At 46.4% G+C, this 22,016-nt stretch overlaps 1 protein-coding gene across 1 annotated transcript in view; it reads left to right on the plus strand.

Annotated features, from left to right (window-relative positions):
• CBL (Cbl proto-oncogene) overlaps window positions 1–22,016 on the plus strand; it is a 103,780-nt gene that overhangs the window by 50,396 nt on the left and 31,368 nt on the right. The window contains exons 7-11 of the mRNA XM_075328863.1: window positions 20,242–20,329; window positions 20,428–20,559; window positions 20,634–20,831; window positions 21,424–21,555; window positions 21,654–22,010. Coding sequence (XP_075184978.1) covers window positions 20,242–20,329; window positions 20,428–20,559; window positions 20,634–20,831; window positions 21,424–21,555; window positions 21,654–22,010 — 907 coding nt within the window. The remainder of the gene's footprint in view (window positions 1–20,241; window positions 20,330–20,427; window positions 20,560–20,633; window positions 20,832–21,423; window positions 21,556–21,653; window positions 22,011–22,016) is intronic.

Below are 22,016 nucleotides of genomic sequence, written 5' to 3' on the forward strand. Positions count from 1 at the left end.
TTCTTACTGTTTACTCAAGGTGTAGTCAATGCAGAGTCTGTCATGTATGAAAAAGATACATAAATTTCATGGTTTTCAGCAAGTGCAGTAATTTGTTTTGTGGGTTGCCTATGCAACATAGACTATTTGAGAATAATGTAGAGGTTCTTGTGTATGACTTGTATAGATTTTCGTTTCTGCCATGTCTGGGTTGTCTGAAATTGATTCTTCCGACCCGATATAACACTAATTGCTTGTGCTCCGATCTAATGGCAGCCTGTGATATTTATTTTCCCCACTTGTAAAACGTTAACTGCTCAGCACGTTCCTGACATAATCTCATCACTATCCTCATTGGGGCTCAAAATCTAAATTCCCTATCAGTATGTCTGGAGTGTGGGTGGAAACCAGAGTACCTGGAGGAAACCAACACAATTATGGGGAGAACATAAGAACTCTTGCAGATTTCAGCAGTGTCAGTGTATTCTGTGTGCTACATACAGTAGAGTCTCAGTGCATCCTTTGGGATGTGGAAACTGAGTCTGAGTCCCCCATGTGATGTATATACAGCAGTCTCAGTGCATCCCATGTGATGTATATACAGCAGTCTCAGTGCATCCCATGTGATGTATATACAGCAGTCTCAGTGCATCCCATGTGATGTATATACAGCAGTCTCAGTGCATCCCATGTGATGTATATACAGCAGTCTCAGTGCATCCCATGTGATGTATATACAGCAGTCTGTGTCCTATGTAATTTGTGTGTGTGTAATATAAATGCAGTGCCTACAAGTAGTATTCAACCCCCTGCAGATTTAGCAGGTTTACACATTCGGAATTAACTTGGCATTGTGACATTTGGACTGTAGATCAGCCTGGAAGTGTGAAATGCACTGCAGCAAAAAAGAATGTTATTTCTTTTTTTATTTTTTTTTTTTAAATTGTGAAACGTTTATTCAGAGGGTCATTTATTATTCAACCCCTCAATCCACCAGAATTCTGTTTGGTTCCCCTAAAGTATTAAGAAGTATTTCAGGCACAAAGAACAATGAGCTTCACATGTTTGGATTAATTATCTCTTTTTTCAGCCTTTTCTGACTAATTAAGACCCTCCCCAAACTTGTGAACAGCACTCATACTTGGTCAACATGGGAAAGAAACCAAACACCGAAATCGATATCAAGGTAATTATATTAAACCAAAAACCGAAATACTCAAATTACCCACAAACAATTTTTATTACATATATGCCACAAACAAGGTACACATGTTAAAATATTGATGAGAAGAAAGGTGAGAATCAATACATTCTACTCCTCACCCTTCCTGTCATACAGGGGTCGGCGTCCTAAAGTTTACTGACGCCCCCGTTGGCTTGAGCCCTAAGCAGGCCCTCCACTCACACTAAAAGAACACCGTGTGCCCTAATTCAGAAGTGGGTAAGGTGAAACACCCAAGAAAAGACCCATATAGACAGTATGTGACATTCTATTTCAGTCAAAAAATTCTCTGTCAATGGATGTCATCAATCTATGTATAGGGGAGGCTCTGACTCAGTCGACTATTTGTCAAGAGGAAAAAACAAAGGATCATAAAAACTATTGTTGCATTTGTCCAGGATGTACCCTACGCGTTTCGCCCTTTAAGTCAAGTAGGGCTCATCAGGGGTATGGCAGCATAGATCCTTGACATTTATAGCACAGCTACAACCTAGAACAAAAACATAATTAAAATAAAATAAAACACTGTTACCAAGTCACAAGGTCCATAGTCACCTAGAAAAAACATGGACGGAAAGCACAATCAATACTGACCAGTAGTAGTGGATCAATACCAAAGGATTTTCACAGTTAGTGAAGAAACCTCCTCCAGGAATACGACCAGAATGGAATATCTAATGATACAAACAATACAGACAATATATATATCTATAAGTACACAGAGGCAGGCCCTCAGGACATATCCAGCCAGGCATATTTAAATAGATATATCTACCTGTTTCAATTAGGACCAAGGGTGTATGTATATCCCTCACTGTATCTGAAGGCAATCCAAAAGTCCAGGCGCAGTCATACATGCAGCCTGCAGAGAATATTCAGCAAGAGACATATATCATAGTTCCATGTCTATTTAAAGGGAGCAAAGATAATGTACCTCCAAACCCAATACCTGGTCCAAATCGGGGTGGAAATATTCACACCTAAGGATACATCCCGCAGTGCAGGCTCACATGCATGTGTGATGATACTTTTGTCCGTAGGAAAGATATCCCTTGAAGACAATATACATATATATCCACATGTATGTATGGTATAAGGGACACCAAAGAAAAAATATGGACAGAAGGCACAAACAATACTGACCAGTAACAGTGGATCAATACCAAAGAATTTTCACAGTTAGTGAAGAAACCTCCTCTAGGAATGTCAAAGTGGATGTCTTCACACCTGAGGACACATCCCGCAATGCAGGCTCACTTGCATGTGTAATGATACTTATGTCCGTAGGAAGAATATCCCTTGAAAAAATATACAAATATATCCACTTGTATGTATGGTATAATAATGTAAAAATACCACCACCCTATCTCAGAGGCCATCAGTACAGAAAAAAGGATAACCTTATGCCCCATCATAGGTGCCACACATACCTCAGGAAAATCCTGATCCTGGAAGGAGCACAACACCTCCGCAATGCCTAGAGGGAGAGGTATAACCTGGCTCAGATCTCCCACATTAACCATTAACAATATAAGATTCAACACAACGGAATAGCAAGTTAAAACTTTTTTCTGTAAATTACCTGGTCAGTTGGTATCACCTGGGTAGCGGTATGTATCCAGTGCGGGTGTCAGCTTAAATCCTAGCTGCCCCAGTCGGTTTTTAAATGTCCCATTTCGCGCCAATAATGCAGCTATTCAGCCACTCCCCCAACGTCATTTCCGGGGAACGCAACCAAGAAAGCATTCACCCGGATACATGGCTAATAGGAATGGTACCGCATAGCCGAGCGTTCCTAGTCACTGCGCATGCGCAAGTCGCGCATGCGCATAACCCCAATTGTAACTCAAAGCGGTAACATAGAACGGAGGCTAATACCAACTGCGCATGCGCAATCCGATCATTCTGCGCGTGTGCTAGAAACCAATGCAGGATGCTAAATGCTAGATTAAGGCACCATCCACCTTTTTACCAATCTTCAGGGGGCATGCGATCCCACCAATGGGAGAGGGGTATAAGCCTGACATGTATAAACCAGGTATAAGTGCGCGAAAAAACATCATATTGACCAGATATACAGTCTCAATAAAGAATAATGATAGTATAGTCACAAATTTTATGAGGCATTACAGAAGATTATAGCTCAATAAACCATGTCCATATCACACAGTCATGGACCAAAAAAGAAAGTAACAGTGTTCTACACCTAGAAGCAACAATTAAAAATAGTCCCAGTTTAACACTGGCTACCTGATTATGTCACATTTTGTCACCGTCAGTAATAATGTCCACTTATCAGCAGATTTTTAAGGTGGACAATAATTTCAATCCAGGCCTACTACAGGCCAAATATATTAGGATATGGTAGGAATTACTTTTATCAAATTAAATGAAGCAAGTGTAGCTAATGTGTTCATTCAAGCCATTCGGATACACGGACTCCAGCCAAAAAATCCACCTAGCCTCTCTTTGTAACAAAATCTTGTCCCAGTCCCCTTTCCTCTCCGGTTCTGGGACAGATTCAATAGATTTAAACCTCACATCATCATATCTGCCACCATGCTCCTCATTCATGTGCCTAGCTATTGGCGTATCCCTTTTGTTACGAATATCCCCCAAGTGCTCTCCTATTCTATCTCGCAATTGTCGTTTCGTTTTACCCACATAATTTTTCGGGCAGCTGCAAGTAAAGAGGTATATGACCCCCTGGGTACGGCAGTTCGCAAAAGTACGATTCCTATATACCCTGCCAGTTGACACACTTTTAAACTCTTTAGATGGATCAATATAATTGCAAAATTTGCAGGAGCGGCACTTAAAAGTACCATGCTCCCTTTGTGTCAGCCAACTAGTCCCACCCATGTCTGGAGGAACATAGTGGCTTTTAACCAAACGGTCCCGGATGTTGCAGCCCCTTCTAAATGTAACCGAGGGAAAAGAATGAATAGTATCTTCTAGTTCTTTATCTTGTCTGAGGATGCCCCAATGATTCCTTAGGATCCTCATTACTTGAGAGTGCTGATCGTCATATGTTGCAATGAGGCGAGTCTTATTTTCTGCCTCCTTCTTTTTAGTCACATTTAGTAGACTATGTCTATCAGTCCGGGCTGCTTGGGAGAAAGCTACATCAATAGTTTTTTTCGGGTATCCCCGATCAGAGAACCGCTTACCAAGTTGTACTGCTTGTCTATTAAATTCCTCCTCATTCGAACAATTTCTGCATACACGCAAAAATTGTCCCTTTGGGATCCCTTTTCTCAAACTCAAGGGATGATGGCTTTCCCATCTCAAAAAACTATTGGTAGCGCTTGGCTTCCTAAAAAGTGTGGTATCCAGCAGGCCATCTGCCCCCTTTTTAATAAAGATGTCCAAAAAGGATATTTTGTCGATACCAACTTCCCATGTAAATTTCAACCCCAGATTGTTAATATTAAGTCGTCTTACAAAGTCTTCAAAAGACTGAGCACTTCCAGACCAAATAATAAATACATCGTCGATGTATCTCCCCCAGAAAACTATCCGGGGGGACCACTCAGTTACCTCATCACCAAATACTACCGTATTCTCCCACCAGCCCAGGAGCAAGTTGGCATACGTGGGGGCACAAGGGCTCCCCATTGCTGTGCCCCTGAGCTGGTGGTGGTAGAATTTGGATCCAAAAAGAAAGATGTTCCTAGTGAGAATAAATTCCATGAGCTCCAATATGAACTTATTATGGGCCTCAAACTGGTTCCCTCGTGTTTTCAGGAAATACTCTACTGCAGATAATCCGGCGGAGTGTGGAATACTGGTGTATAAAGATTCAACGTCAATGGACGTAAGAATCATATCATCATCGAGTACAATCCCTTCCAGTTTGGTTAACAGATCCAGGGTATCCCTAATATACGAAGGTAACGAGGTAACAAAGGATCTAAGGACGCGGTCCACATATGTGCTACAATTCTGGGTAAGGGAGTCGATTCCCGCCACAATTGGTCTCCCCTTAATCGGGTTCGTCCCCTTGTGGACTTTAGGTAGAGCATAAAACGTTGCTATATTTGGGAATCTGGGATAGAGGAATTCAAATTCAGTTGAGGAAATAATCTTATTGTCCTTGGCCCTAGACAAAATTTCTTTCAGTTGTTTTTGATAGACAACGGTTGGGTTGTCCCTTAAATATTCATAGCTAGATCTATCCTTAATCAGGACCTCACACATTCCTGTGTACGTATCGTGGTCCATAAGTACCACGTTTCCTCCTTTATCGGAGGGTTTAATTATCACCGATTTGTTAGATTCAAGGGACTGTAGAGCTTTTCTCTCAAGTTCAGTCAGGTTTGGTAAGGAAGCATTTCTCTTAGGATGGATATTCCTAATCTTGTCCGTCACCATTTTACAGAAGATATGAATGGCCGTATAATCTCCAATAGGGGGAAATTTTTTACTTTTGTTTCTCAAGTCCGTAAAAGGACCTTCACCTTGAGTTCTAGTCCCCTCGTTTTCAAGCTCCACTAATATGTCCAGATCTTCCAACATATCAGGTGTGACCCCGAGTTCAGAACATCTCTTCTTATCAGATATAGAAAAATACTTCCTCCATTTTAACTTCCTAACAAATAAATTCACGTCTTTAACCCAACTGAAGGCATCAAACTTTGTCGTAGGGACAAAGGACAGGCCAGTTCTTAATACCTTTTCCTCAATCTCAGATAGCTGGTATTTAGATAAATTGATAATTTGCATGTCATAATCTACTGTGTTGTTAATCTCTTTTACTCGATGCTCTCCCCCACTTCTCACATTGTATGTATTCATATTCGTTTGTTCTAAAAAAGAGGAAGAGGTAGATGAGGCCGATAATGATGATGCTGAGGATTTTGGGGTATCTGTCTCCACATGGGTTCTGTACCCTTGATTTTGATATCCTTGGTACCTCCCCCTTCTCCAGTTGCCCTGACCCCTCCATTTTTTCTTATAGTATTCTCTCTGTTTAGGAAAACTATTGCTCCTCCCCTCTGTATCAGAGGTCTCGCCGTCAGTGGACGATATATCAACAGGTGCCTTATTCAGGAACGCATACGCCTGCTTATCACGGAAGTCCGCTAGGTCTCTTATGAACCTCTTATGTTTTCTATCCTTAATTGTGGTTCTAAATTTTTCCACAGCGGTCTTCAGTGATAACTCCCTTGTTTTGAAGTCAGTCTCGTTTTTCGACTTCAATGTCTCATCAATTAGTTCCTGTAACTTCCCTGACGTTTTTTCTAGAGTGACCTTTTCCTCGTCCCGAAGTATGGTCATAAAACGGACTGAGGAAGCAATAGATTCCTCTTCCCACTTCTTTAGGAGTTCAGGTGATCTGCACCTACTGGCCGGGGTGATCTGTATACGTAGACCCCTGGGGACTACCCTCTGCTTAATATAATTCTCTAAGGATTGAACCTCCCACCAGGACTTAATATTGTTTTTATAGGCTACATACAGTTGTTCAAATCTGGTTTTGAGAGAGGGTTGATGATTACTACACTCGTCTGTGGATAGCTCGGAGAAGGCTTCACGTGCATCGTCAAGCCAAGACTGATCATTAATAGGCCCTGATAAAAATCCAGCCATACCAGGAGAATTTAACCAAACACCGAAATCGATATCAAGGTAATTATATTAAACCATGGTACTTTTAAGTGCCGCTCCTGCAAATTTTGCAATTTATATTGATCCATCTAAAGAGTTTAAAAGTGTGTCAACTGGCAGGGTATATAGGAATCGTACTTTTGCGAACTGCCGTACCCAGGGGGTCATATACCTCTTTACTTGCAGCTGCCCGAAAAATTATGTGGGTAAAACGAAACGACAATTGCGAGATAGAATAGGAGAGCACTTGGGGGATATTCGTAACAAAAGGGATACGCCAATAGCTAGGCACATGAATGAGGAGCATGGTGGCAGATATGATGATGTGAGGTTTAAATCTATTGAATCTGTCCCAGAACCGGAGAGGAAAGGGGACTGGGACAAGATTTTGTTACAAAGAGAGGCTAGGTGGATTTTTTGGCTGGAGTCCGTGTATCCGAATGGCTTGAATGAACACATTAGCTACACTTGCTTCATTTAATTTGATAAAAGTAATTCCTACCATATCCTAATATATTTGGCCTGTAGTAGGCCTGGATTGAAATTATTGTCCACCTTAAAAATCTGCTGATAAGTGGACATTATTACTGACGGTGACAAAATGTGACATAATCAGGTAGCCAGTGTTAAACTGGGACTATTTTTAATTGTTGCTTCTAGGTGTAGAACACTGTTACTTTCTTTTTTGGTCCATGACTGTGTGATATGGACATGGTTTATTGAGCTATAATCTTCTGTAATGCCTCATAAAATTTGTGACTATACTATCATTATTCTTTATTGAGACTGTATATCTGGTCAATATGATGTTTTTTCGCGCACTTATACCTGGTTTATACATGTCAGGCTTATACCCCTCTCCCATTGGTGGGATCGCATGCCCCCTGAAGATTGGTAAAAAGGTGGATGGTGCCTTAATCTAGCATTTAGCATCCTGCATTGGTTTCTAGCACACGCGCAGAATGATCGGATTGCGCATGCGCAGTTGGTATTAGCCTCCGTTCTATGTTACCGCTTTGAGTTACAATTGGGGTTATGCGCATGCGCGACTTGCGCATGCGCAGTGACTAGGAACGCTCGGCTATGCGGTACCATTCCTATTAGCCATGTATCCGGGTGAATGCTTTCTTGGTTGCGTTCCCCGGAAATGACGTTGGGGGAGTGGCTGAATAGCTGCATTATTGGCGCGAAATGGGACATTTAAAAACCGACTGGGGCAGCTAGGATTTAAGCTGACACCCGCACTGGATACATACCGCTACCCAGGTGATACCAACTGACCAGGTAATTTACAGAAAAAAGTTTTAACTTGCTATTCCGTTGTGTTGAATCTTATATTGTTAATGGTTAATGTGGGAGATCTGAGCCAGGTTATACCTCTCCCTCTAGGCATTGCGGAGGTGTTGTGCTCCTTCCAGGATCAGGATTTTCCTGAGGTATGTGTGGCACCTATGATGGGGCATAAGGTTATCCTTTTTTCTGTACTGATGGCCTCTGAGATAGGGTGGTGGTATTTTTACATTATTATACCATACATACAAGTGGATATATTTGTATATTTTCTTTGTCGCTCCATTGGGAGACCCAGACAATTGGGTGTATAGCTATTGCCTCTGGAGGCCACACAAAGTATTACACTTAAAAGTGTAAGGCCCCTCCCCTTCTGGCTATACACCCCCAGTGGGATCACTGGCTCACCAGTTTTGTGCTTTGTGCGAAGGAGGCAACACATCCACGCATAGCTCCACTTTTTAGTCAGCAGCAGCTGCTGACTATGTCGGATGGAAGAAAAGAGGACACATATAGTGTCCCCAGCATGCTCCCTTCTCACCCCACTGTATGTCGGAGGTGTTTGTAAGGTTGAGGTACCCATTGCGGGTACGGCGGCAGGAGCCCACATGCTGATTCCTTCCCCATCCCTTTTTACAGGGCTCTGGGTGAAGTGGGATTTACCGGTCTCCAGGCACTGAGACCGTGCTCCATCTACAGCCCCTGGAGAAGATGCTGGATGGAGCGGAGTACATCAGGGACATGGCCCTGCTTCCTCAAGGTACTCTGTGTCCCCGTGCATTTGGCGCTCACACCGCAGCATGCTGGGTGTTGTAGTGCGCCGGGGGACATCAGCGCTGCGGCGCCTGTGCCATGGCCTCATTCAGCTTTGCTGAAGCAGGCTCACTTATGGGAATTGGTCGCGCCGGCCGCTGGGACTGCGGCGCGGCTGGCACTTGTAGTGCGCCGGGGACTTCAGCGCGGCCTGCGCTTTTACGGCGGCCGCGCTGATAATAGAGTCCCCGGCTTTTGCGGCCTGCTTCCGTTCGTTCCCGCCCCCAGACCTGCCAGTCAGGAGAGGGGCGGGACGCTGGCCACTTCCAGGAATCGGTCGCGCTGGCAGCGGCGCGGCTGGCACTTGTGGTGCGCCGGGGACTTCAGCGCGGCCCGCGCTTTTACGGCGGCCGCGCTGATAACTAGAGTCCCCGGCTTTTGCGGCCTGCTTCCGTTCGTTCCCGCCCCCAGACCTGCCAGTCAGGAGAGGGGCGGGACGCTGGCCACTTCCAGGAATCGGTCGCGCTGGCAGCGGCGCGGCTGGCACTTGTGGTGCGCCGGGGACTTCAGCGCGGCCCGCGCTTTTACGGCGGCCGCGCTGATAACTAGAGTCCCCGGCTTTTGCGGCCTGCTTCCGTTCGTTCCCGCCCCCAGACCTGCCAGTCAGGAGAGGGGCGGGACGCTGGCCACTTCTATGAATCGGTCGCGCCGGCCGCTGGAACTGCGGCGCGGCTGGCACTTGTGGTGCGCCGGGGACTTCAGCGCGGCCCGCGCTTTTACGGCGGCCGCGCTGTTAACTCGAGTCCCCGGCTTCTGGGCCTAGTCTCCCTTCGTTACCGCCCACAGCCCTGACAGTCAGGGTAGGGGCGTGACGCTGCATAGAGCAGAGCTGAGAGCTGGAGTATGTTTTGCATACTCCACCCCTCTCACTGTGTGCACTGTGAATCCGGATTCCCGCACTTTCTCAGGCACGCCCACGGCTTCCTTCTCTACAAGGACACCGGCAGCCATTAGTGTCAGTTTCTGTAAGATACAGAGACAAGTGTGGAAGACCCTGGCATTCTGATAGTCACACAATCGCTGTAACAGGCGTTAAGCAGCACCTGTGGTGCTAACCCCACTAGTGCAGAAGTGCACTTATAGATATGCTTGTACTATATACATTGCACTGTTTGGTCGCACGTTGTATATACCCTCCTGGATTATGCGGAGGAGTTATCAGCATATTCTCTGTGTAAAACAAAGGTGCAGAACCACATGTTTTTCTATACAGCTGGTACAGCATGTACGGCTATACGGCCGGCAGGTACATAGACTCCCATTGTATGCACTAATGGCCAGGGGATGAGGACGGTGTCTGCAGTATTTACTGACAGTTTTTCTGAGACTATGGCTATGATACTAGAAGCCTAGCAGTCCGGACATGTCTCTCACAATATGGGCACTGTTGAATCATTGATCCATGGCCCCCCTCAGTGTGAATAACTAACAGCTCCGGGAATGTCACACGCATCCCAGAGTCACGGCTCTGCACGGACGTCAGTCCCAGACAGCCTAAGTGGGCTCGCTATGAGCGGCCTCGGTTTCATCAGGGTCCTAACAGAAGGACTCGCTGTGTAATGAGGCGGAAGTAGCGGCTCAGGATTCTGATCCTGAGACCGCTCTCAATCTGGATACACCTGATTGTGACGCCATAGTAAATAATCTTATAGCGTCCATCTATAGAATGTGGGTTATTTCTCACAGCTCCTCCAGTGGAGGAGTCAGCTTCACGTATTTTTCTGGACCACTCTGCCTTCAGAGAGGCAGTCCAGGAACACCACGCTTATCCAGATATGCGCTTCTCCAAACGGCTTAGGATACACGTTATCCCTGTCCCCTGACTTGGTCAAGGACTGGACCCAATGTCCCGAGCGGCATCCTCCAATCTCCAGGCTTGTAACTAGATCCATAGTTGCAGTGGGAGATGGAACTGCAAACTCAAAGATACCACTGACAGACAGATGGATTTCTGGTCGAAAGCCATCTATGAGGCTGTCGGCGCACCGTTGGCTCCGACATTCTCTCCCTTGGGGCACTCCAAGCTATTTCAGCTTGTCTTACACAGATTGACACGGTTACACGTACATCTGTGCCGCAGGTGGCATCCTTAACCTCTCAAATGTCTGCATTTGTTTCTTACGCGATTCAGGTTGTCCTGGACTCTGCGAACCGTGCGGCGGTAGCCTCCGCTACTCCGTGTTTTTAAGCAGAGCCTGGTCTGCTTCCAAAAAAGGTTGCCTAACCAGTTGCCTTTTTCTGCTGACCGACTGTTTGGTGAGCGTTGGATGTAACCATCAAACAGTCCAGGGGTAAGGATTCATCCTTTCCTCAGCCCGGACACAACAAACCCCAACAGAGCAAGAGGCAGTCGGGGTTTTCGGCCTTTTCGAGGCTCGGGCAGGTCCCATTTTTCCTCGTCCAATGTGGACTCAAAAGGATCAGAGGAGCTAAGATTCTTAGCGGGCTCAGTCTCGCCCAAAAAAGCGACAGTCTGAAAACCCGCTTCCAAGGCGGCTTCCTCATGACTTGCGGCCTCGGTCGGTAGCAGGCTCTCCCGCCTTGGCGATATTTAGCGGCCATAGGTCAATGACCATTGAGTGTGAGACATTCTGTCTCACGGGTACAGGATAGAGCTCACTTCTCGTCCTCCAACTCGATTCTTCAGAATTTCTCCACCTCCCGGCCGGGCCGCTGCTCTTCTGCAAACAGGGTGCACTCTACAGGCAGAAAGAGTGATGACCCCCGTTCCTCTTCAGGAACAAGGTCACGGTTTTTACCCCAAATTCTTTGCGGTACCTATAACAACGGGCCGTTCCGTCCCGTTCTGGATCTAAAAATGCTCAGCAAGCTCGTGGACACCAGGCGGTTCCGGATGGAATCCCTCCGCCATGTCATCGCCTCAAGGTCCCAAGGATATTTCCTAGCATCATTAGGCATCAAGGATGCTTATCTACACGTGCCGATTGATCCAGAGCACTAGCGTTTCTACGCTTCGTTATAGGAGACGAACACCCTCTGTTCGTAGCTCTACCGTCCGGCTAGCGACAGTCCAACTGGTCTTCGCCAAGGTCAGGGCAGCAGTAGTCACAGTCCTGCACTCTCAGGGTCACTCTGTGGTCCCGTATTTAGACGATCTACTTGTCAAGGCACTCTCTTAGGAAACATGCCAACACTGCCCGAACGTTGCGCTGGAGACTCTCTAGAGTTTTGGGTGGATCATCAACTTTTTAAAGTCAGATCCGACCCCGACCCTATCGATAACATATCTAGGCATAGAGTTTCTTACTCTCTCAGCGATAGTGAAGCTGCCGCTAGACAAACAGCATTCACTACGGGCTGCAAGCTCTTCTTTAAGAACCAGTCGCACACATTGAGACGCCTCATGCACTTCCTACGTAAGATGGTAGCAATGGAGGCAGTTCCTTTCGCGCAGTTTTACTGCGTCCACTACAATGGGACATTCTCCGCCAATGGGACGAGGAGTCGACGTCCCTCAACAGAGTCGTCGTTCTTTCTCAGGCGGCCAAGGAATCTCTTCGGTGGTGGCTTCTTCTCACCTCTTGGTCAAAAAGAAGGTCCTTCCTATCCCCGTCCTGGGCGATAGTTACGACAGAGGCGAGTCTATCAGGGTGGGGAGCAGTTTTTCTCCACTACAGCGCTCAGGGTACGTGGACTCAGCAAGAGTCCACTCTTCAGATCAATGTTCTTGAACACAGAGCAGTGTATCTTGCCCTACAATCCTTCCAACAGCGGCTGGAAAGCAAGCATATCCGACTTCAGTCGGACAGCTCCACAGCGGTGGCATACATCAACCACCAAGGAAGAACGCGCAACCGGCAAACCTTCCAGGAAGTCCGGCAGGTTCTGATGTGGGTGGAAGACACGGCATCCACCATATCCACAATTCACATCCCAAGTGTGGAAACTAGGAAACTGACTTCCTAAGTCGCTGAGGTGTGGCCGAAAGAGTATGGTCTCCTCACCCGGACGGGTTTCAGGAGATCTGGCGCCGCTGACAGAGGCCGGACGTCGATCTAATGGCGTCACGGCACAACAACAATGTGCCAGCTTCATGGCACGGTTTCACAATCATCGAGCTCTGGCGGCAAACGTCTTAGTTCAGCATTGGTCGCAGTTCCAGCTACCTTAGGTGCCACCTCTGGCATTGTTGCCCAGAGTACTGCGCTAGATCAAGACCGACTGCGGCCGCGCCATCCTCGTCGCTACAAATTGGCCGAGGATGTTGTGGTACTCGGTTCTGTGGTGCCTCACGGTAGGCTAACCGGGGGCACTACCAGACCAATCAGACTGGCTGTCTCAAGGGCCATTCTTCCATTTGAATTCTACGGCCCTCAACCGGATGGTGTGGCATTGAGTCCTGGAACCTACTGTCGTCAGGATTACCTCAGGACGTGGTTGCCACCATGAGACAGGCTAGCATACCAACGTCCGCCAAGATTGACCACAGGACGTGGAAGATGTTCTTATCTCGGTGCTCGGCGCAGGGTGTTTCTCCCTGGCCGGTTGCATCGTCTATGTTTCCTTCCTTCCTGCAATCTAGGTAGGAAAATGGGTTGTCGCTCAGTTCCCTTTAGGGACAAGTCTCAGCGCTATCTGTATTTTTTCAGAAACGACGACTTCCTCAGGTACGCACGTTCCTACGGGGAGTTTGTCTTCTCAGCACTCCGTACAAGCGGCCGTTAGAGCCCTGAGATCTGAACAAGGTTCTAATTGCTCTCCAGATGCCGCCTTTCGAGCCTTTGAAGGATGTCTCCCTTCCCGTTTTTCACGGGAAGTGGCCTTCTAGTAACGGTCTCGTCTCTTAGGAGAGTTTCCGAGCTAGCAACGCTCTCATACAAACTCCCTTCCTGGTCCTTCACCAGGACAGGGTAGTTCTGCGTCCGGTTCCGGAATTTCTCCCTAAGGTGGTATCCCATTTTCATATCAATCAGGATATCACCTCACCTTCTTTGTGTCCTCGTCCAGTCCATCAATTTCAGAAAGATTTGCATCTGTTGGTTCTGGTGAGAGCACTCAGGTTCTACTTCCCGCATGGCGCTCCTGCGCCACCCGGATGCACTCTTTGTCCTTGTCGCTGGTCGGCGTAAACAGTCGCAAGCTTCCAGATCCACCCTTGCTCGGGGGCTCGAGGAACCAATTCTTGAAACCTACAGTTCTACTGGGCTTCTGGTTCTCTCAAGGCCGAAGGCCCATTCTACCAGAGCCGTGGGTGCATCCTGGGCATTACGGCACCAGGCTACGGCTCAGCAGGTGTGTCAGGCACCCACCTGGTCGAGTCTACTTACTTTTACCAAGCATTATCAGATGCATACCTACGCTTCGGCAGACGCCAGCCTAGGTAGATAAGTCATTCAGGCGGCGGTTGGCCACCTGTAGGAGAGGGCCGTTTGACGGCCCTATCATGAGGTATTCTTTTACCCACCCAGGGATTGCTTTTGGACATCCCAATTGTCTGGGTCTCCCAATGGAGCGACAAAGAAGAAGGGAATTTTGTTTACTTACCGTAAATTCCTTTTCTTCTAGCTCCAATTGGGAGACCCAGCACCCGCCCTGTTTTCTCGGGGTTTTTCTGTTTTTTCGGGTACACATGTTGTTCATGTGGTATGGTTCAGTTCTCCGATGTTTCCTCGGATTGAATTGGTCTTTAAACCAGTTATTGGCTTTCCTCCTTCTTGCTTTGGCACTAAAACTGGTGAGCCAGTGATCCCACTGGGGGTGTATAGCCAGAAGGGGAGGGGCCTTACACTTTTAAGTGTAATACTTTGTGTGGCCTCCAGAGGCAATAGCTATACACCCAATTGTCTGGGTCTCCCAATTGGAGCTAGAAGAAAAGGAATTTACGGTAAGTAAACAAAATTCCCTTCTTTTTCAAGGGATATTCTTCCTACGGACATAAGTATCATTACACATGCAAGTGAGCCTGCATTGCGGGATGTGTCCTCAGGTGTGAAGACATCCACTTTGACATTCCTAGAGGAGGTTTCTTCACTAACTGTGAAAATTCTTTGGTATTGATCCACTGTTACTGGTCAGTATTGTTTGTGCCTTCTGTCCATATTTTTTCTTTGGTGTCCCTTATACCATACATACATGTGGATATATATGTATATTGTCTTCAAGGGATATCTTTCCTACGGACAAAAGTATCATCACACATGCATGTGAGCCTGCACTGCGGGATGTATCCTTAGGTGTGAATATTTCCACCCCGATTTGGACCAGGTATTGGGTTTGGAGGTACATTATCTTTGCTCCCTTTAAATAGACATGGAACTATGATATATGTCTCTTGCTGAATATTCTCTGCAGGCTGCATGTATGACTGCGCCTGGACTTTTGGATTGCCTTCAGATACAGTGAGGGATATACATACACCCTTGGTCCTAATTGAAACAGGTAGATATATCTATTTAAATATGCCTGGCTGGATATGTCCTGAGGGCCTGCCTCTGTGTACTTATAGATATATATATTGTCTGTATTGTTTGTATCATTAGATATTCCATTCTGGTCGTATTCCTGGAGGAGGTTTCTTCACTAACTGTGAAAATCCTTTGGTATTGATCCACTACTACTGGTCAGTATTGATTGTGCTTTCCGTCCATGTTTTTTCTAGGTGACTATGGACCTTGTGACTTGGTAACAGTGTTTTATTTTATTTTAATTATGTTTTTGTTCTAGGTTGTAGCTGTGCTATAAATGTCAAGGATCTATGCTGCCATACCCCTGATGAGCCCTACTTGACTTAAAGGGCGAAACGCGTAGGGTACATCCTGGACAAATGCAACAATAGTTTTTATGATCCTTTGTTTTTTCCTCTTGACAAATAGTCGACTGAGTCAGAGCCTCCCCTATACATAGATTGATGACATCCATTGACAGAGAATTTTTTGACTGAAATAGAATGTCACATACTGTCTATATGGGTCTTTTCTTGGGTGTTTCACCTTACCCACTTCTGAATTAGGGCACACGGTGTTCTTTTAGTGTGAGTGGAGGGCCTGCTTAGGGCTCAAGCCAACGGGGGCGTCAGTAAACTTTAGGACGCCGACCCCTGTATGACAGGAAGGGTGAGGAGTAGAATGTATTGATTCTCACCTTTCTTCTCATCAATATTTTAACATGTGTACCTTGTTTGTGGCATATATGTAATAAAAATTGTTTGTGGGTAATTTGAGTATTTCGGTTTTTGGTCAACATGGGAAAGACAAAGGAGCATTCCAAGGCCATCAGAGACAAGATCGTGGAGGGTCACAAGGCTGGCAAGGGGTACAAAACCCTTTCCAAGGAGTTGGGCCTATCTGTCTCCACTGTTGGGAGCATCATCCGGAAGTGGAAGGCTTATGGAACTACTGTTAAGGCTGCTTTACACCAGACAATCTATCGTGCGATAGATCGTCGGGGTCACGGTTTTTGTGACGCACATCCGGCATCGCTGGCGAAGCCGGCCTGTGTGACACCTCCTAGCGACGCAGTATCGCTCACAAATCGTGAGTCGGGTACTGCTCGCTAGGTTCCATAATATCGTTGAATTTAGTTGACCATCGTTTCCGTGGTAGCACACGCCGCTCCGTGTGACACCACGGGAACGATGATCAGCTCACCTGCCTCCCGCGGCCGCCGCCGGCTCTATGTGGAAGGAAGGAGGTGGGCGGGATGTTTACGTCCCGCTCATCTCCGCCCCTCCGCTTCTATTGGCCGGCGGCCGTGTGACGTCGCTGTGACGCCGAACGTCCCTCCCACTCCAGGAAGTGGACGTTCGCCGCCCACAGCGAGGTCGCACGAGAGGTAAGTATGTGTGACGGGGGTTACTAACTTTGTGCGACACGGGCAACGATTTGCCCGTGACGCAAAAAGGACGGGGGCGGGTACGATCGATTGTGAAATCGCATAATCGGTCGTACCGTGTAAAGCAGGCTTTAGCCTTCCACGGCCTGGAAAGCCTTTGAAGGTTTCCACCCGTGCCGAGGCCAGGCTTGTCCGAAGAGTCAAGGCTAACCCAAGAACAACAAGGAAGGAGCTCCGGGAAGATCTCATGGCAGTGGGGACATTGGTTTCAGTCAATACCATAAGTAACGTACTCCACCGCAATGGTCTCCGTTCCAGACGAGCCCGTAAGGTACCTTTACTTTCAAAGCGTCATGTCAAGGCTCGTCTACAGTTTGCTCATGATCACTTGGAGGACTCTGAGACAGACTGGTTCAAGGTTCTCTGGTCTGATGAGACCAAGATCGAGATCTTTGGTGCCAACCACACACGTGACGTTTGGAGACTGGATGGCACTGCATACGACCCCAAGAATACCATCCCTGCAGTCAAGCATGGTGGTGGCAGCATCATGCTGTGGGGCTGTTTCTCAGCCAAGGGGCCTGGCCATCTGGTCCGCATCCATGGGAAGATGGATAGCACGGCCTACCTGGAGATTTTGGCCAAGAACCTGCGCTCCTCCATCAAGGATCTTAAGATGGGTCGTCATTTCATCTTCCAACAAGACAACGACCCAAAGCACACAGCCAAGAAAACCAAGGCCTGGTTCAAGAGGGAAAAAATCAAGGTGTTGCAGTGGCCTAGTCAGTCTCCTGACCTTAACCCAATTGAAAACTTGTGGAAGGAGCTCAAGATTAAAGTCCACATGAGACACCCAAAGAACCTAGATAACTTGGAGAAGATCTGCATGGAGGAGTGAGCCAAGATAACTCCAGAGACCTGTGCCGGCTTGATCAGGTCTTATAAAAGACGATTATTAGCTGTAATTGCAAACAAGGGTTATTCCACAAAATATTAAACCTAGGGGTTGAATAATAATTGACCCACACTTTTATGTTGAAAATTTTTTATAATTTTTTAATTTATCAAACCTGCTAAATCTGCAGGGGGTTGAATACTACTTGTAGGCACTGTATATTATACACACACATCACAAAGACAGACTGTTGTCTACACTTCACAGACTGCTCTATAAATAAGGGGAGACTGGATGCTTGGTATACTTCACACAGGAGACAGATTGCTGTAAAATATATATAATATATATATATATATATATATATATATATAATTTATATTATATATAATATGTCTGTGTACGTGATGTATACACAGTAGTATGTTGCCTATGTGATGTGTGTATATATGTGTGTCTCCTATGTGTTGTACACAGCACTCTGTGTATCTTATGTAATGTATATTGCAGTCTGTGTCTCCATGTGATGTAGTCAGTCGGTGTTTTGTGATGCATGTAGAGCTGTCTGTGTATGCTTTGTGGTGTGTGTGTGTGTGTATATATAGCAGTCTGTGTATCCCATGTGATGTATATACAGCAGTCTGTCTGTGTATTCTACTTAATGCAGCTTTAACCTGTGTCACCTACTATATCACACTTGTATGAATCAGAAATAAACAGATTTATGAAACCGTCTAAAGCAAAATCTGTTAGGCCATGTGAATGTTGCATTTTTCGACAACAAATGTCCTCCTACTGTCCCAACAAAGTGAAATGAGATTTCTGATATTTAGTGCACATGCTGCATATTTTTTCCTTGAAGATATGAAGCATATTCGGATTTGCAGCATGTCTGTTCTTTCAGCATTTTTCTCACTGTATTAACTAAAAAAAAACACAAAAAATGCAGTATTTTTTTTCTTGCTATGATACACGTCTTAGATGCAGAAATGCCTGCAGCAAATACGTAATGTGCACATAATATTAAGTGGCCAAGACAGGTTTTATTTTGGATGGCTTTTCACCCAGATCTTCAGCAGCATAGGATCACAAACAGGGGGAGAGGGAGCTGTCAAGAGGGATTAGATATTGCCCTGAAGTTCTCACCGAACTGGGTTTCAGACTGGAGATCACAAGACCCATGACCTATAGGCAGTGGCGTAAGTAGAGTTTGATGGCCCCGGTGCAGAATTTGGACCTGGAGTCCCCCCCCCCCCCCCCCCTCCTCCCCCCTCTCGTCCCTGTCCCACTCGGGGTAAAGGGTAATTACGCTAACACTTGGCTCTTTAACGCAGCACCCAGCTTTCCCATACTTCTGATATCCCGATATAGTATCCAATCTTGTTATGCATCTCCTAGTCCTCCATATGTTATCATATACTCACCATAGTCAATCCATATTTTATAATACGGTCCCCATAGTCCTCCATATATTTTATTGCACTCCCCATAGTCCTTTATAGATTATAATACACTCCCCATAGTCTTCTATATATTATAATACATTCCCTATAGTCCTCCATATATTATAATGTGCTCCCCATAGTCCTCTATATATTATAATGTGCTCCCCATAGTCCTCTATATATTATAATGCACTCCCCCTAGTTCTCCATATTATAATGCACTTCCTTAGTCCTTCATATGTTAAAATAAACTCCCCATAGTCCTCCATATATTACAATACACTCCCTATAGTCGTCCATATATTATAATACACTCCCCATAGTCCTCCTTGTATTATAATGCGCTCCCTATAGTCCTCCATATAGTATAATACACTCCCCATAGTCGTCCATATATTATAATACACTCCCCATAGTCCTCCCTATATTCCTCCATATAGTAGTATTAAACCCTAATATTCCGCCATATAGTAGTATTAAACCCTTATATTCCGCCATATAGTAGCATACAGCCCCATAGTAGTCTGGCCACTGTGATTAAATCAATACTCTCTTCTCCTCGTTCCCCTGCTGCTTGGGTCTCCTCAGCATATCCGCTGTTCTGCAGCTCTACACATCTCCGCACAGTGCGCAGTAGTGACGTCATCATGCTCCGCTGTGCTGAGCTGTCAGAGCGCCGCAGACAGAACAGGAGAATGATGAGTAAGGCAGCGCGCCGCTCATGCTCTCATCATCATCATTGCTTTAAATTGTATAGATATCTGTGATGCCAATACAATTGAATGTGCGCTCCTTGGCGGGGGCACTGGGCCCCATAGCGGTCGTGTGACCTGCGGCCATTGGTGGTGCGCCACTGGCTGAGGTAATCGGGCTCCCTGAAACCCCAAGTCTGATCGTGACTGCGATCGTTTTGCCCTTGCCTACAGGTGTAGATGTAACTGAGGTGACATTAAATAAATTACACAGCGAGTTTATTGATATTGAATATGAAAATTCTGAGCTTCTTTAATAACAAAAGATGGTAAAAAAAAAAATCTATCTCCTTCCAGACGGCACACATGGCTGCAGTTCTCTAGTTGCTGGAATAAGTCCTTTAGAGAAGCTCATATGCAGGAACGCTTTGCTCTCTGTTCCAGATCCTGATGCCCAGTAGATTTTACTTCATTTTTTTTTTCCCCTTTTTTTTGTTCTTGCAGCTATCTATTTCCAGACGGTCGAAGTCAGAACCCAGATTTGACCGGCCTATGTGAACCCACACCTCAGGACCACATCAAAGTTACTCAGGTCAGCTGATATGGGAAAGCAAGGCTGCTGCTGGCCCGGAGTGGTCGGACGCCCTCGCTGCTGCTGCTATTATGTTGACCCTTTGCTTTCTTCTCCAGGAGCAGTATGAGCTGTATTGTGAGATGGGCTCCACCTTCCAGCTCTGTAAGATATGTGCTGAGAATGATAAAGATGTAAAGATTGAACCCTGTGGGCATCTCATGTGCACGCTGTGCCTCACTTCCTGGCAGGTGAGTGTTTCATCTTCTTGGAACACTGTTGTCTTCCTTAAGGAGTCTTCTCATTGTACTCTCTCCTCTGTCAGGAGTCAGAAGGCCAGGGGTGTCCTTTCTGCCGCTGTGAAATAAAAGGAACAGAACCTATTGTAGTGGATCCCTTTGACCCTAGAGGCGGTGGTATGGCAGAAATGTTACGCCACTGTCTGGACGGGGTTCCATCGCCTTGTTATGAAGATGATGACGATGACGGAAATGATTCCCTCTTCATGTTAGCTGGGGCCAAGGTTTGTCTTACTATTTTTATGGGTTGTATCTTTGATTAGATTTTTTTTCCTACACCCTATGACGGCACCACGAGAGAGGGATCCACCCTTCAAGGACAGAAGACCTACAGGATTAAAAGAGCAGTACCTCTCCCCGCATCAGTTGTTTGCCTGTCCTTGAATGGGGAACCTCCGGATAGCTGTGGCCCTGGAGGGCCATGAAAAAACACAATCTTAACCCTGGCGGTCGGATCTGGCAGCTGCAAGGGTCCCCTGGAAGAACCACAGTGGGCTCATGGGTGCTTCGACTGCAGGCGCATGCGGTGGCCCCTCTTTGGGAGGTCGTAGCCACCTCCACGCGTCTCAGGCTACACATGTGCAGCAGCGTTTGGGAGGCACCATCTTGGGTGTGGCGCCTCCTGTTCCGGTCTGCACAGGAGTATCTGGTGGCACCACCTTGTGTGTGGTGCCGTGTGCCTCTCCTCTGCACATGCGAGGGTGCGCTGGGATGACACAGGTCGGTTGGTTGGATTACACATATTGCTAAGTGCTTTGTGTGATGTATGATATTCCATTGTGGGCAATGCATTGAGATCCTGGCTCCTCCTTTTAGATTGAAAGGCCTCCGTCTCCGCTTTCGATTGCTCCCCCGACAGCTCTACCACCTGTACCCCCTCGTTTAGATTTGCTCCAACAAAGAACTTCAAATCCACCCGGTGCATGTAGTCCTGCAACAAGCTCGAAGGTAATTCTTCAAGCTCTCTGCTTGTGTTTGTGTATATAATTTTTTTTTTTTGTAATTTTAATATTTTTTTTAAATACCATTTTTATGTATTCCTTTAGGCATCCGCTAGTTTACATCACAAAGACAAACCATTGCCTGTCCCTCCCACACTTCGAGACCTACCACCTCCTCCACCCCCAGATAGGCCGCATTCAATGGTTGGTGACAGCAGACCTCAGAGGAGACCTCTTCCCTCCACCCCTGCAGAAAAGCCACTTCCCCTTCCCTCAAGTCGCCCGGATCCTTGGCGTTCTGTTCCTAAAGCTCCAACGCCCAGCTTAAATGCCAGTGACCCATGGACTGGTGGCAAGGAGCTTACCAACAGACACTCTCTGCCCTTTACGTTGCCTTCACATATTGATGATAAAAGGGTAGACCGCCATGGTAGCACACAGAGCTTGGACAACGCTGCTACAGTAAGT

The sequence above is a fragment of the Anomaloglossus baeobatrachus genome, chromosome 11, assembly GCF_048569485.1.
Source record: "Anomaloglossus baeobatrachus isolate aAnoBae1 chromosome 11, aAnoBae1.hap1, whole genome shotgun sequence".
Taxonomy (NCBI): domain Eukaryota; kingdom Metazoa; phylum Chordata; class Amphibia; order Anura; family Aromobatidae; genus Anomaloglossus; species Anomaloglossus baeobatrachus.